Source organism: Triticum aestivum, chromosome 3B (assembly GCF_018294505.1).
Source record: "Triticum aestivum cultivar Chinese Spring chromosome 3B, IWGSC CS RefSeq v2.1, whole genome shotgun sequence".
Lineage (NCBI taxonomy): Eukaryota > Viridiplantae > Streptophyta > Magnoliopsida > Poales > Poaceae > Triticum > Triticum aestivum.
In genome coordinates this window covers 19,418,375-19,432,678 of record NC_057801.1, presented here as the reverse complement: position 1 = coordinate 19,432,678, position 14,304 = coordinate 19,418,375, and the positions used below count along the sequence as shown (strand labels likewise).

The following is a 14,304-nucleotide window of genomic DNA, read 5'->3' as shown; positions in this document are numbered from 1 at the left end:
TAGTACCTACTCCAGGGAATTTTTGGAGGCTTGTGGTCATGTTGTTGTTATTTGCTGGTGGCAGCCAGCACATCAGCGATGGCGTATGTGTCTATCGATAACAGTGAGAAAGGCAGAATGTGTCGTGATCTAGGTGAAAAGTTGCGATGTCCTTTATACTACTTGGTCACACGTCTCCCTTGTGCTTACACATGTATCCTTTTCTTTCTATGGGCTCCCACGTGTTTGATGGTGTTATAATCTGGCGATGGAGTCAAAATTACTCCGTCGTGTATCAATTAAGCAGGAAACTACGGGAAAAAACAATGTGCTTACATTTATGTTCCTCGATTTTTCTAAAAATAACATGGATCTACAATGGTCAACCTTTTTATCGCACACTTGTAGGTACTTAAAAGAAAGACAACATTAATGTATGGATAAACTAGCAATAATGAAATTGATTAAGAGCACATCTTACATCTATACCATATAAGTTTGGGAATGGAAACCACAATGAGGAAGCATTTATAGTGTAGTGTGGCTGCCTAGGCAACTTTTGTTCTCAGATCTCTGCTCTACTCCTCACCCACCTCCAGAAAAAATTTGGCGTGAGACACACACACACAGGAGTTTTCTTTCCCCAAAGGCCAGCCAGGATGCAGGGCACCGCCGCGGCCGCCGAGGGGAGGAGCAGGGCGTCTCCTGACAAGGCCGTCGAGAGCTCTAAGAAGGCGCGGTTGGACCTGGCCGACGGACACATGAAGCAAGAGACGGCCGGTGCAGGAGATGGAGGCCCCATCGTCGGGGCGGCGTACATCCCACGAGTGGAACTCGCTGTGAGGATCGACAAGCAAGTGCTCCACTGCCCCCTCTGCACCCTCCCCTTCAAGCCCCCGGTCTTCCAGGTTCCTCTCTCTGTTTCCTTCTTTATTCCTCGATTAGCGTCGGTGAAAGATCGATTCTTTCGTGCTAATTTACGGGCCATCTCCGATTTGTGTGCCTGCCTGCAGTGCAAAGCGGGGCACCCGGCCTGCGGCGGCTGCGTGGCCCTGCTGCCCTTCGGGCAGTGCAAGGCGTGCGTGGACGGCGGCGGATTCCTCGACCCCTGCCCTGCGTTTGATGCCGTGGTGTCCTCCACCAGGATCGGGTGCCCCAACGCCGGCTGCCAGTGGTACGTGACCTACCACGAGGTCGCCGAGCACCAGAAAGCGTGCCCGCACGCGCCCTGTCAGTGCACTGAGCCCGGCTGTAGCTACGTCGGCGCGCCACAGGCGCTCGCCGGTCACCTCCACACCATCCACTTGGTGCCGGTGCGTGTCGTGCAGTACGGCAAGGTTAGCAAGCTTCAGCTACCGGTGTCGACCACGCGGCTGGTGCTCCTCGGCGATGATAACTGTGTGTTCCTCATGACCATGGGCGCGCTCGGCGCCGGTGTGACCGCCATGTCTGTGGTGTGCGCCAGGGCAAGAGCGGCGACGCGGCCGCGGTTCACGTGCAAGATGTGGGTCAACCTGGAGCCACCCCCGGCAGCAGCGGCGAACTGCGGCAAGCAGGACATGGTGCTTGTGGACATGGACATGAGGAGTAGCTCGTCACCCGGCCCCGTGGTTGCCGCGGGCGAGCCCACGTTCCTGACGGTGCCGCCAATGTACCTGGTGCCAGCAGCAGGAGACGGGGCGTCCATGGAAGTTCCCCTGCACATCCGCATTGATAAGCTCCCCCCTTGGTCCGACACATTGGTTTGATTAGGTCCGCTGCTGTTGATGGGAAACAAACGATGCATTCAGAGCTGTTCGTGCTTAATTTGGAGTTGCAGCTGAAACTATTTGGGCGATGTTAATTAGTAGATGCAGTTCATCTTTAATGTCATTGTTGGGTACTGTATTCAAATCGGAGGATATTATGCTTCGTGTTAATCATGTTGTGAAATGCATCTTCTTTCGTTGTTATGTCATTCCAACTTGTAAGCATTTCATTTGCATCTGTTGCAATCTATATATCTCAAGTCAGGAGTAGAGTTCAGTCTCATGTCAAGAAATGTTATCCATGCTACCAAAGCAATGCTTAATGCAGGTTTACTGGAGAATAGTGAGGAACAAAGGAGGCCTTCTGTCAAAGAAATCTGCCAAGCAGGATACCTAGCCAATGTTGATGCAGCATAGAGAGTATAACCATGCAGCAATTCGTGATGAAGCTTCTCTCAAAGTCTTCCTAAGGAATGAATCAAACCCATCTCCTTCCAAAGGGGTAAACTTATCTCTGTACATTGCTTAAACTCCTAATAATAAAGTGTTAAGCCCTCTTTGAGGGCTGCAGTCTTCCAAAAAAAGCTAGTAACTTCTACTACACTGGCCATAATTCTTTTCTAGATGAATGAGCTTTCTGAGCCAAAAAATAAAAATCTATTTTCCAACAAAATAATATTTTGATATTAAAATGAAAACAAGTCATCGGACACTATAAGTGTAAACATCTATTTACAAATGGAATGGCGGCCGAGAGTTACCCTAGCAACCCATTGGTGTTGACTGATGGGCATGACACGCATTTGGACAACTCCCAACTTTTAGATCTGACTCAGTGACATTTTATTTATTTTTTGGTTTTATTGACAGTAGAAGATTACGCTAGCTAATGGAGCATGAAAAATCTTTCTTTTTTAGTTGCCCCTCTTGATTTTGTGCACGACGCAGGTCGGCGTATTTAAAACTGGGGTACCCCGAGCGTAACTACAACAGATGGACCTGCCCAAAAAGCCACGTTGGTAAGGTTTTTAATTTCGGTCATGGAAATTGTTTGGACGTTACCGGAGTATGCAAAATTTCGGAAATTGAGAACTTATTTTGGATTTTGAGTTTCAAAAATCAATATTTTTAAATGATTTTTAAGCTAATTTAAATTTTAGTTTGAATTTGGCTCAGAATTTCAGGGTTGCAAGTATTTCGATCCCCACCGAAATATGCAAAATTTCGCTAAAATTTTGAACCCTCATTACAATAAGAAACTACACTAAAATCCTCTTCACAATTAGTACTACAACATCCAGAAGGAGCCAATGGCGTGACGGCATGCATACCTTTGTGTAGTGACGTTTTGGGACGATGCTAGGTGTCCCGAACACGGGCCTCCCCAGCACACATGCCTCGTGTGCAAACAGCTTTCACAGAGGCCGTGTGAGGCCACGGTCCCGACCAAGCATTAATGTGAGTGCAGGCTATGGTGCATAGCCTACCACTGTTAGGGGTGACAAGTGTTGAGAAGTCCATCTCGATCATCAAGTACGACTTCCCCACACCGCCCACTCTCTGGGTCAAGGCTATCAACACCACATACTCCCGCATGGACTTCGTGGAGTTGCTCTTTCATGGGGACATCATGCAACATATATCTTTTATATTACAGAGTGCGATATTAATTTTTTCTATTTGTCTCACGCAAGCGTTTGATTGCTAATATATGCATCTGTTTTTCTCATGCCTTTTCAGCATTAGTATTGATGGGTAATGGTATGATGCATCAAGCATGCCATGTTCTATGTATTAGTGATTTATCTTTTTCTTGAACCTCGGTAGGATTTAATTCGGCAGCAAACCGATTTTTTTAATCCCCAATTAAGCCTTTCACTTACTATATATGTTGTAGGTTATGATGCATTATACTCAGTGAGGTGCAATTACTTTCCTCTGACTTTGGAGTTGGGATGTTTCTGACAACATTATATAAAAGTTTGCAATTTGCTCCATCCAACAGGCTATGGAAAGGTGCCCTTCCCAATAGGTCATTATATATCTGCTGAATTTGAAGCCATGGACTGATATGTATTTGCAGAGTCTATGATATATATACCCATCTTTAAATATGTTCCCTACTATTTTTCTTTTCCTATTAACTGATTCGTGAAATGATTCCCTGAGGTGGCCAAATACATTACGTATGTACAATGCATATGTGTGCTTCAATTTTCTCTGCTAACAACTGGAGATATTGATGTTAATTATAATAATTGGTCTTAATTGTTTCATTTGTCGGCGCACGTTTCTTGCCTATTGGATCTTGCCCATTTAAAGAAGGCATGGTAAATTATTGTTAGAGCTTGTTTCTTTGTTAGGTGCTTTTGTATCGCTTATTTATTCCAACCAGAATGTAGCAACATATATCAATAGATATATTTGTTTTCTTGCTTTTCCAAGAAGAACCGGCAGAAGAAGCTGAGGTCGCTGCTTTGAATCTTAAATAATTGTTTGCTATTAGCACAATATTTTGATGATCCATTGGTTGCAGAACTAAATTATGTATTAGTTTGCATCCATGCAGTAGGGGAAATATCTTGAATGCACTTCACATCTAGTTAACATTGATGGCCAGAGATAGCGATCATGTCTAATGTGGGAAAGGTGATACATTCATTATTTGTTTGTGAGACTCAATAATTGAAGGTGAGTCCTTTTTCCACTTTATCTGTTGGAGATGATTTCTGCGGATTTAGTGTTCAATGGAGCGGCTGGATCCTTTAGGATACGTCGTGCTTTACACCTGAAATACGCTTCAATTAGTTTTACTGTAAAATATTGCATCACTTAGTATTTATGATATATTACTTCAATCCATGGCACATTATTATTTAGAAATACGTAAAACTTAAATATACTTGCTTTTCAGTCAATGTTGTTCCAAACTAGCTCTGGTTGTTTGTTTTATTAATTCTAAGTTTCTGAACTTCTCATTCTTATATAGGTAAAAGAAAACTTCCATATTGACGAGGATGATTCTTCATATGGAGTGTTACGGATCATGACAAATTGTAAGAGTGGGCCACAATTTACAAGTATTTGAACCATGTTTTTTGTTTGGATGCCTGGTGTCATTTCCCCTATCTTTGAATCTTGTTATGAATGGGATTCATTTTGGATCCTCACCAATCCATGATGTATGTATCAAATGGTTGTATGCATATTCTTGCGTGTTACTCAATATTCTCTCGGTATCATCTAAAGTTACTTAAAGAGTGAATCCAATGAACATCCATTGGCTTGGTGATTTTTTTCTAGGGGCGGGAACGACACCAACAGGTAGAGTAGCATGTATCGCCGGACAGACCCTGATTTCGTCATGGCAACGAGACAAGCATGAGCAGTTCACAACATTGCATTCATTTCTTTGCAGGGTCAAGTTTCAAAAGGAGAGTTGAGTAGAAAATACTTTGCATGTCATGTCTGTAGTCTACTGCACTAGCAGTACCATATGTTTTTCTTTGTTTGCTAGTTCGGGAAGGAGTATACTTACTTACTTTGCTGGGTTCTTGCTGATGCCTCTGCACTCCTGTACTGAAATTATCCTCTACTATTGTGGCATGTGATCCATTGCCTCGGGACATGGCCAATGCATAGCCCTAGGGTGATGCCCCATATGCCATGTAGAATTCGATGTCATGAGCAGTAGGTTACGATGGGGAAGCGGGATCCTCTGCGGGAGGCGGGTGCTTGCAGAGAAAAAGTCTGGTCCAGTGTAAAAAGCTGACAAAATTGAAGTGCTGAGTAGAGATGCATGTGTACTAGTCTCTACTTTCTATTCGTTGATGAGGCACACTAGTGATAACCTGCGTTGGGGAGAAAAATCAATGTAGCTGCCTCGAATTACTTTTTCTCATGAGACATATGTATCCACATGCCACCACTGTTCATGCCCTCAGTAGGCATGCAGCTTTGGCCTGTGTAGTGCTGTGTGACGGATGTGTGAGACAGGGGAAACTGATTAAATCTCTTCTATTTGATAAGGGAGGAGCCTCGGTATAAACCAGATTCTTACTTTCTAGTATAGTCCAAATGCATCATCCTTTCAAATAAGATTGTGTTTTATTGCTCATGTGAAAATTGCACTCTATTAAGGCAAGTCGATGAAAACGGACCTCACTAAATGTCCGTGGACATGTACAGCGGCTTGTTCTGACGGGTTCTATCTCAAGTCAAGAGTAGAGCTCAATCTCATGTAAGAAATGCATGCATTTTGTGTACTCCATTGCTATCTGATTGAACTTTTTTTCCATGCATAATAAAATGCTGTGTTCAACTAGTAACTTCTACTACACGTGGCCATAATTCTTTTTGTTATGGCTGACCTTTATGAGATGAAAAATCAATTTTCTAACAAAATAATCTTTCTATATTAAAATAGAAACAAGTCATCGACACCAAACCAATCTACTTACAAACTGGATGGCAGACAGACTTATCCTACCAAAATATTGGTATTCACGTGGCTGCAACATCCTTCCTCTGTGAATTTGCACACGTTACGGAAGGGAGGGTGCACGCACAATCCAGAAGGGCCCCTAAATGCCCAAATCACTTATGACGCACCATAGGACCATAGGGATCACCACCATGTCGTAGTTACATGACACCGTCACCATCGCCCACTGCCCGGCCTCTTCCTGGTGCTGCTCCTCTGAGAAGGAGAGCATGCCACACTTCGACAGTCCCTTGTAGCCGTATTGGGAGCATGATGGGGCACGCGAAGGGCCGGGCCGGGGAAGAAACCCTTGGCCTTTGCTTTTCTGAAATGCACGCAATCATAAATTTATTAAAATAGAAACAAGGAAATGAAACTAATGGCAGTCGGAAGTAACCTTACTACTTCATGCAAGCAGCTAATCAAGATGTTTGGCGTCGGGGGTCTCCAAAATCTAGTACCTATTCCATGGATCTTTTGGAGGCTTGTGGTCTACGTTGTTGTTATTTGCTGGTGGCAGCCAGCACATCAGCGATGACGTATGTGTCTATCGATAACAGTGAGAAAGGCGGGATGTGTCGTGATCTAGGTGAAAAGTTGTGATGAGTTTGTGTTCTCCTTTGTACTATTTGGTCACACATATCCCTTGTGCTTACACATGTATCCTTTTCTTTTTATGGGCTCCCACGTGTTCGATGGTGTTATAATCTGGCGATGGAGTCAAAAGTACTCCACCGTGTATCAATTAAGCAGGAAGCTACGGATAAAAAAAATACAATGTGCTTCCATTTATGTTCCTCGCTTTTCTCTAAAAATAACATGGATCTGCAATGGTCAACCTTTTTATCGCACACTTGTAGGTACTTAAAAGAAAGACAACATTAATGTATGGATAAAGTAGCAATAATGAAATTGATTAAGAGCACGGCTTATATCTATACCATATAAGTTTGGGAATGGAAACCACAATGAGGAAGCATTTATAGTGTAGTGTGGCTGCCTAGGCAACTTTTGTTCTCAGATCTCTGCTCTACTCCTCACCCACCTCCTGAAAAAGTTTGGCGTGAGACACACACACAGGAGTTTTCTTTCCCCAAAGGCCAGGTAAGATGCAGGGCGCCGCCGCGGCCGCCGAGAGGAGGAGCAGGGCTTCTCCCGACAAGGCCGTCGAGAGCTCTAAGAAGGCGCGGCTGGACCTGCCCGACGGCCACATGAAGCAAGAGGCGGCCGGTGGAGGAGATGGAGGCGCCATCGTTGGGGCGGCGTACATCCAGCGAGTGGACCTTGCCATGAGGATCGACAAGCAAGTGCTCCACTGCCCCCTCTGCACCCTCCCCTTCAAGCCCCGGTCTTACAGGTTCCTCTCTCTGTTTCCTTCTTTCTTCCTCGATTGGCGCCGGTGATAGATCTATTCTTTCATGCTAATTTACGGGCCATCTCCGATTTTGTGTGCTTGCCTACAGTGCAAAGCGGGGCACCCGGCCTGCGGCGGCTGCGTGGCCCTGCTGCCCTTCGGGCAGTGCAAGGCATGCGTGGACGGCGGTGGCTTGTTCGACCCCTGCCCTGCGCTGGACGCCGTGGTGTCCTCCACCAGGATCGGGTGCCCCAACGCTGGCTTCAAGTGGTACGTGACCTACCACAAGGTCGCCGAGCAACAGAAAGCGTGCCCGCACACGCCTTGCTAGTGCACTGAGCCCGGCTGCAGCTACATCGGAGCGCCGCAAGCGCTCGCCGGTCACCTCCACACTGTCCATTTGGTGCCGGTGCGCGTCGTGCAGTACGGCAAGGTCAGCATGCTTCAGCTACCGGTGTCGACCACGAGGCTGGTGCTCCTCGGCGACGACAACTGCGTGTTCCTCATGACAGTGGGCGTGCTCGGCGCCGGCGTGACCGCCGTGTCTATGGTGTGCGCCAGGGCGGGAGCGGCGATGCGGCCTCGGTTCACGTGCAAGATGTGGGTCAACCTGGAGACACCCCTGGCAGCAGTGGCGAACTGCGGCAAGGAGGACATGGTGCTCGTGGACATGCACATGAGGAGCAGCTCGTCGCCCGACGCCGTGGTCGCTGAGGGCGAGCCCACGTTCCTGACGGTGCCGCCAATGTAGCTGATGCCAGGAGCAGGAGACCGGGCATCCATGGAAGTTCCCCTGCGCATCCGCATCGATATGCTCTCCCCTTGGTCTGACGTATTGGTGTGATTAGGTCCGCTGCTGCTGATGGGAAACAAACGATGCATTCAAGGTAGTTCGTGCTTATTTTGGAGTTGCAGCTGAAACTATTTGGGTGATGTTAATTAGTAGATGCAGTTCATCTTTAATGTCATTGTTGGGCACTGTATTCAAATCGAAGGATATTATGCTTCGTGTTAATCATGTTGTGAAATGCATCTTCTTCCGTTGTTATGTCATTCCAACTTGCAAGCATTTCATTTGCATCTGTTGCGATCTATATATCTCAAGTCAGGAGTAGAGCTCAGTCTCATGTCAAGAAATGTTATCCATGCTACCAAAGCGATGCTTAATGCGGGTTTACTGGAGAATAGTGAGGACGAAAGGAGGCGTTCTGTTAAACAAATCTGCCAAGCAGGATACCTAGAGCCAATGTTGATGCAGCATAGAGAGTATAACCATGCAGCAATTCTTGATGAAGCTGCTCTCAAAGTCTTCCTAAGGAATGAATCAAATCCATCTCCTTCCAAAGGGGTAAACTTATCTCTGTACATTGCTTAAACTGCTAATAATAAAGTGTTAAGCCATTTTTGAGGGTTGCAGTCTGCCAAAAAAAAGGTAGTAACTTCTACTACACTAGCCATAATTCTTTTCTAGATGAATGAGATTTCTGAGCAAAAAAATTAAAAATCTTTTTTGTAACAAAATAATCTTTTGATATTAAAATGAAAACAAGTCATCCAACACTATAAGTGTAAACCTCTGTTTACAAATGGAATGGCGGCCGAGAGTTACCCTAGCAACCCATTGGTGTTGACTGACGGCCATGACATGCATTTGGACAACTCCCAACTTTTAGATCTGACTCACTGACATTTGATTTATTTTTTGGTTTTATTGATAGTAGAAGACTACGCTAGCTAATGGAGCATGAAAAAACTTTCTTTTTTAGTTGCCCATCTTGATTTTGTGCACGAGCATGTCGGTGTATTTAAAACCGGGGTACCCCGAGCGTAACTACAACAGATGTACCTGCCCAAAAAGCCACGTTGGTAAGGTTTTTAATTTCGGTCATGGAAATTTTTTGGACGTCGCCGGAATATGCAAAATTTCGGAAATTCGGAAATTATTTTGGATTTTGAGTTTGAAAAATCAATATTTTTTAATGATTTTTAATATAATTTAAATTTTAGTTTGAATTTGGCTCAAAATTTCAGGGTTACAAGTATTTCGAACCCCACCGAAATATGCAAAATTTTGCTAAAATTTTGAACCCTCGGTACAATAAGAAACTACACTAAAATCCTCTTCATAATTAGTACTACAACATCCAGAAGGAGCCAATGGCGTGACGGTATGCCCCCTTTGTGTAGTTTTACTGCCAAGTAAATCTACCCAGGTTAAACCAGATATACAAAAAACGTCAGCAATGCCGTTTTGGGACGGTGCTAGGTGTCCCAAACAGGGGCCTCCTCAGCACACATGCCTCGCATGCAGACAGCTTTCACAGAGGCCGTGTGAGGTCATGTTCCGGCCAGGCATTTAATGTGAGTGCAGGCTATGGTGCATAGCCTACCGCTGTCAGGGGTGACAAGTGTCGAGAAGTCCACCTCGATCATCAAGTACGACTTTCCCACACCGCCCACTCTCTCGGTCAAGGCTATCAACGCCACATGCTCCCCATGGACTTCGTGGAGTTGCTCTTTCATGGGGACATCAGGCAACATATATCTTTTTATATTACAGAGTGTGATACTAAATTTTTCTATTTGTCTCACGCAAGCGTTTGATTGCTAATATATGCGTCTGTTTTTCTCGTGCCTTTTCAGCAATATTATTGATGGGTAATGGTATGATGCATACAGCATGGCATGTTCTATGTATTAGTGATTTATCTTTTTCTTTAACCTCGGTAGGATTTATTTTGGCAGCAAATCAACTTTTTAAATCCCCAATTAAGCCTTTCACTTACTATCTTTGTTGTAGGTTATGATACATTATACTCAGTGATGTGCAATTCCTTTCCTCTGACTTTGGAGCTGTGATGTTTCTGACAACATTATATAAAAGTTTGCGGTTTGCTCCATCCAACAGGCTATGTAAAGGTGCCCTTCCCAAAAGGTCATTATATATCAGTTGAAATTTGAAGCCGTCGACTGATATGTATTTCAAGAGTCTATGAAAATATATATATATATATATATATATATATATATATATATATATATATATATATATATATATATATATATATAGGGTAACGCTAAACTATTTTCGTGCATGCTGGATCTTGCCCATTTAAGGAAGGCATTGTAAATTATTGCTAGACCTTGTTTCTTTGTTATGTGCTTTTGTATCGCTATATTTATTATCGCTATATATATATATATATATATATATAGGGTAACGCTATTCTAAACGTGAGTGTAGAATAGCTTATTCTACACCCCAGTAATGGTATGTGCAAAATCTAGTAAAACGCTATGTAAAATGTAGTAATTATGAGATATATTTTGTACTATCCAAGTTTTTGATTTCTTACATGATCAAAAAATTTACTATATTTTACATGTTATGTTACTATATTTTGTATAGAGCGTTACTAGGGGTGTAGAATAAGCTATTCTACACTCAAGCTTAGTTTAGCGTTACACACACACACACACACACACACATATATTAGTTTGCATCCATGCACGTTTTTCATTTGCCCATTTAAGGAAGGCATTCTACACTATATTTTTCATTTGTCGGAGCACGTTTCGTGCATGCTGGATCTTGCCCATTTAAGGAAGGCATTGTAAATTATTGCTAGACCTTGTTTCTTTGTTATGTGCTTTTGTATCGCTTATTTATTCCTACCAGAATGTAGCAACATATATAAATAGATATATTTGTTTTCTTGCTTTTCCAAGAAGAACCGGCACAAGAAGCTGAGGTCGCTGCTTTGAATCGTAAATAATTGTTTCATATTAATACAATATTTTGATGCTCCATTGGTTGCAGAACTAAATTATGTATTAGTTTGCATCCATGCAGTAGGAGAAATATCTCGACAGCAGTTCACATCCAGTTAACACTGATGGCCAGATATAGCGATCATGTCTAATGTGGGAAAGGTGATACATTCATTATTTGTTTGTGAGACTCAATAATAGGAGGTGAGTCATTTTTCCACTTTATCTGTTGGAGATGATGTCTGCGGATTTAGTGTTCAATGGAGCGGCTTGATGCTTTAGGATACATCGTGCTTTACACCTGAAATACGCTTCAATTAGTTTTACTGTAAAACATTGCATCACTTAGTATTTGTGATATACTACTTCAATCCATGCCACATTATTATTTTCAAATACGTAATCACAAACTTAAATATACCTGCTTTTCAGTTAATGTTGTTCCAAATTAGCTCTGGTTGTTTGTTTTATTGATTCTAAGTTTCTCTTCTCATTCTTGTATAGGTAAAAGAAAACTTCCATATTGATGAGGATGATTCTTCATATGGACACTAGTGCAGAACCAGGTTGTATCACCGGTTCGTATGGCCCTTTAGTGCTGGTTCTGTAACCGGCGCTAAAGGGTGGAGATTAAAGGTCCCCTCCTTTAGTACCGGTTCAACACGAACCGCCACTAAAGGGTCCTCATGTGGCACGGGCCAGGGCCGGGGGCGGGGAGACCTTTAGTATCGGTTGGTAACACCAACCGGGACTAAAGGTTTTTTTTATTTTTTTAAATAAAGCAAAACAGCCCATCCTACTGGGCCGGCACGACCTGCATACGACTAGAAACCCAACCTTTAGTTGGGCTAGGATGCAGGCCCATACGACCCAGTAGGCCCCACAGGAAAGAAGACTTGCAATAGGCCCACAAAGGCCTTCTTAGAGAGGAGCTCAACACGGTAGCCGCAGCGGGGCTTATAAACCGGTGCGAGCTCCTCTCAACTAGCGAGGTGGGACTAAACATTGTGAACTGCGGGTGGCAGCGCACCCTTTAGTACCGGTTGGTGGCACGAACCCGTACTAAAAGGGGGGGGGGGCTTTAGTACTGGTTGGAGCCACCAACCCGTACTAAAGGCCACCGCCTCTTTAGTACCAGTTCGTGGCACGAACCGGTATTAAAGGTTCGCCACAAACCGGTACTAATGAGCGCCGCCTGCCTAGCCGTTGGAACCGGCACTAATGGTCACATTAGTGCCGGTTCAATTACAAACCGGGACTAACGAGCTTCACATTAGGTCGTTTTTCTACTACTGGGAGTGTTACGGATCAAGACAAATTGTAAGAGTGGGCCACAGTTTAAAAGTATTTGAACCACGTTTTTTTATTTGGATGCCTAGTGTCATTTCCCCTGTCTTTGAATCTTGTTATGAATGGGATTCATTTTGGATCCTCACCAATCCATGATGTAAGTATCAAATGGCTATATGCATATTCTTGTGTGTTACTCAATATTCTATTGGTATCATCTAAAGTTACTTAAAGAGTGAATCCATTGAATATCATTTGGCTTGGGGATTTTTCTCTAGGGGCGGGAACGACACCAGCAAGTAGAGTGGCATGTATCGTCGGACATACCATGATTTCGTCATGGCAATGAGACAAGCACGAGCAGTTCACAAAATTGCATTGATTTCTTTGCAGGGTCAAGTTTCAAAAGGAGAGTTGAGTAGAAAATACTTTGCAGGTCATGTCTATAGTCCAGTGCACTAGCACTACCGTATGTTTTGCTTTGTTTGGTAGTTCGGGAAGGAGTACTACTTACTTACTTTGTCGGGTTCTTGCTTATGCCTGTGCACTCCTGTACTGACGTTGTCCTCTACTACTGTGGCATGTGATCCATCGCCTCGGGACATGACCAATGCATAGCCCTAGGGTGATGCCCCACATGCCATGTAGAATTGGATGTCAGAAGAAATAGGTTCCGACGGGGAAGCGGGATCCTCTGTGGAAGGCGGGTGCTTGAAGAGAAAAAGTGTGGTCCAGTGTAAAAACTGGCAAAATTGAAGTGGAGAATATAGATTCATGTGTACTAGTCTCTACTTTCTATTTCTTGATGAGGCACACTAGTGATAGCTTGTGTTGGGGAGAAAAATCAATGTAGCTGCCTCAAATTACTTTTTCTCATGAGGCATGCAGCTTTGGCCTGTGTAGTGCTATGTGACGGATGTGCAGGACAGGGGAAGCTGATTGAATCTCTTTTATTTGATAAGGGAGGAGCCTCGGTATAAACCATATTCTTACATTCCAGTATAGTCCAAATGCATTGTCCTTTCAAATAAGATTTTGTTTTATTGCTCAAGTAAAAATTGCACTCTGTTAAGGCAAGTCGATGAAAACGAACCTCACTAAATGTCCGCGGAGATGTACAGCGGCTTGTTCGGACGGGTTCTATCTCAAGTCAAGAGTAGAGCTCAATCTCATGTAAGAAATGCATGCATTTTGTGTACTCCATTGCTATCTATGGAAAAAAAATTCCCTGCATAATAAAATGCTGTGTACAACTAGTAACTTCTACTACACGTGGCCATAATTATTTTTTTATGGCTGACCTTTATGAGATGAAAAAATCCATTTTCTAACAAAATAATTTTTATATATTAAAATAGAAACAAGTCATCAACACCAAACCAATCTACTTACAAAGTGGATGGCAGACGAGACTTATCCTACCAAATATTGGTATTCACGTGGCTGCAACATCCTTCTTCTGTGAATTTGCACACGTTACGGAAGGGAGGGTGCACGCACAATCCACAAGGGCCCCGGGATGCCCAAATCACGTATGACACACCATCGGACCATACGGATCACCACCATGCCGTAGTTACGTGACACCGTCGCTATTGCCCACTGCCCGACGACGGCTCTTCCTGGTGCCGCTCCTCTGAGAAGGAGAGCATGCCACACTTCGACAGTCCCTTGTAGCC

The 14,304-nt window shown here is 43.8% G+C and overlaps 2 protein-coding genes across 3 annotated transcripts; both read left to right on the top strand.

The window, feature by feature from the left end:
- The first annotated feature begins 536 nt into the window (after window positions 1-536).
- Window positions 537-1,987, top strand: LOC123064408 (E3 ubiquitin-protein ligase SINA-like 10). The gene is made up of 2 exons (XM_044487897.1): window positions 537-887; window positions 993-1,987. Exons 1-2 carry the CDS (start codon window positions 639-641, stop codon window positions 1,725-1,727), a joined length of 984 nt encoding a protein of 327 aa, XP_044343832.1. The 5' UTR covers window positions 537-638; the 3' UTR covers window positions 1,728-1,987.
- A 5,166-nt stretch (window positions 1,988-7,153) lies between these two features.
- Window positions 7,154-8,596, top strand: LOC123064407 (uncharacterized). Of its 2 annotated transcripts, none has more exons than XM_044487895.1 (2): window positions 7,154-7,567; window positions 7,674-8,596. In XM_044487895.1, exons 1-2 carry the CDS (start codon window positions 7,320-7,322, stop codon window positions 7,840-7,842), a joined length of 417 nt encoding a protein of 138 aa, XP_044343830.1. In that variant the 5' UTR covers window positions 7,154-7,319; the 3' UTR covers window positions 7,843-8,596. Both variants share the same exon structure in this region, with proteins under 2 accessions (XP_044343830.1, XP_044343831.1).
- Window positions 8,597-14,304: the final 5,708 nt, after the last annotated feature.

Excerpts from the sequence above, each read along its gene's own strand:
- LOC123064408 (XM_044487897.1), top strand. The coding sequence starts at position 639 with ATGCAGGGCACCGCCGCGGCCGCCGAGGGGAGGAGCAGGGCGTCTCCT. Across the intron at positions 888-992 it reads TCAAGCCCCCGGTCTTCCAG|TGCAAAGCGGGGCACCCGGC; the intron begins GTTCCTCTCTCT and ends GCCTGCCTGCAG.
- LOC123064407 (XM_044487895.1), top strand. The coding sequence starts at position 7,320 with ATGCAGGGCGCCGCCGCGGCCGCCGAGAGGAGGAGCAGGGCTTCTCCC. Across the intron at positions 7,568-7,673 it reads TTCAAGCCCCGGTCTTACAG|TGCAAAGCGGGGCACCCGGC; the intron begins GTTCCTCTCTCT and ends GCTTGCCTACAG.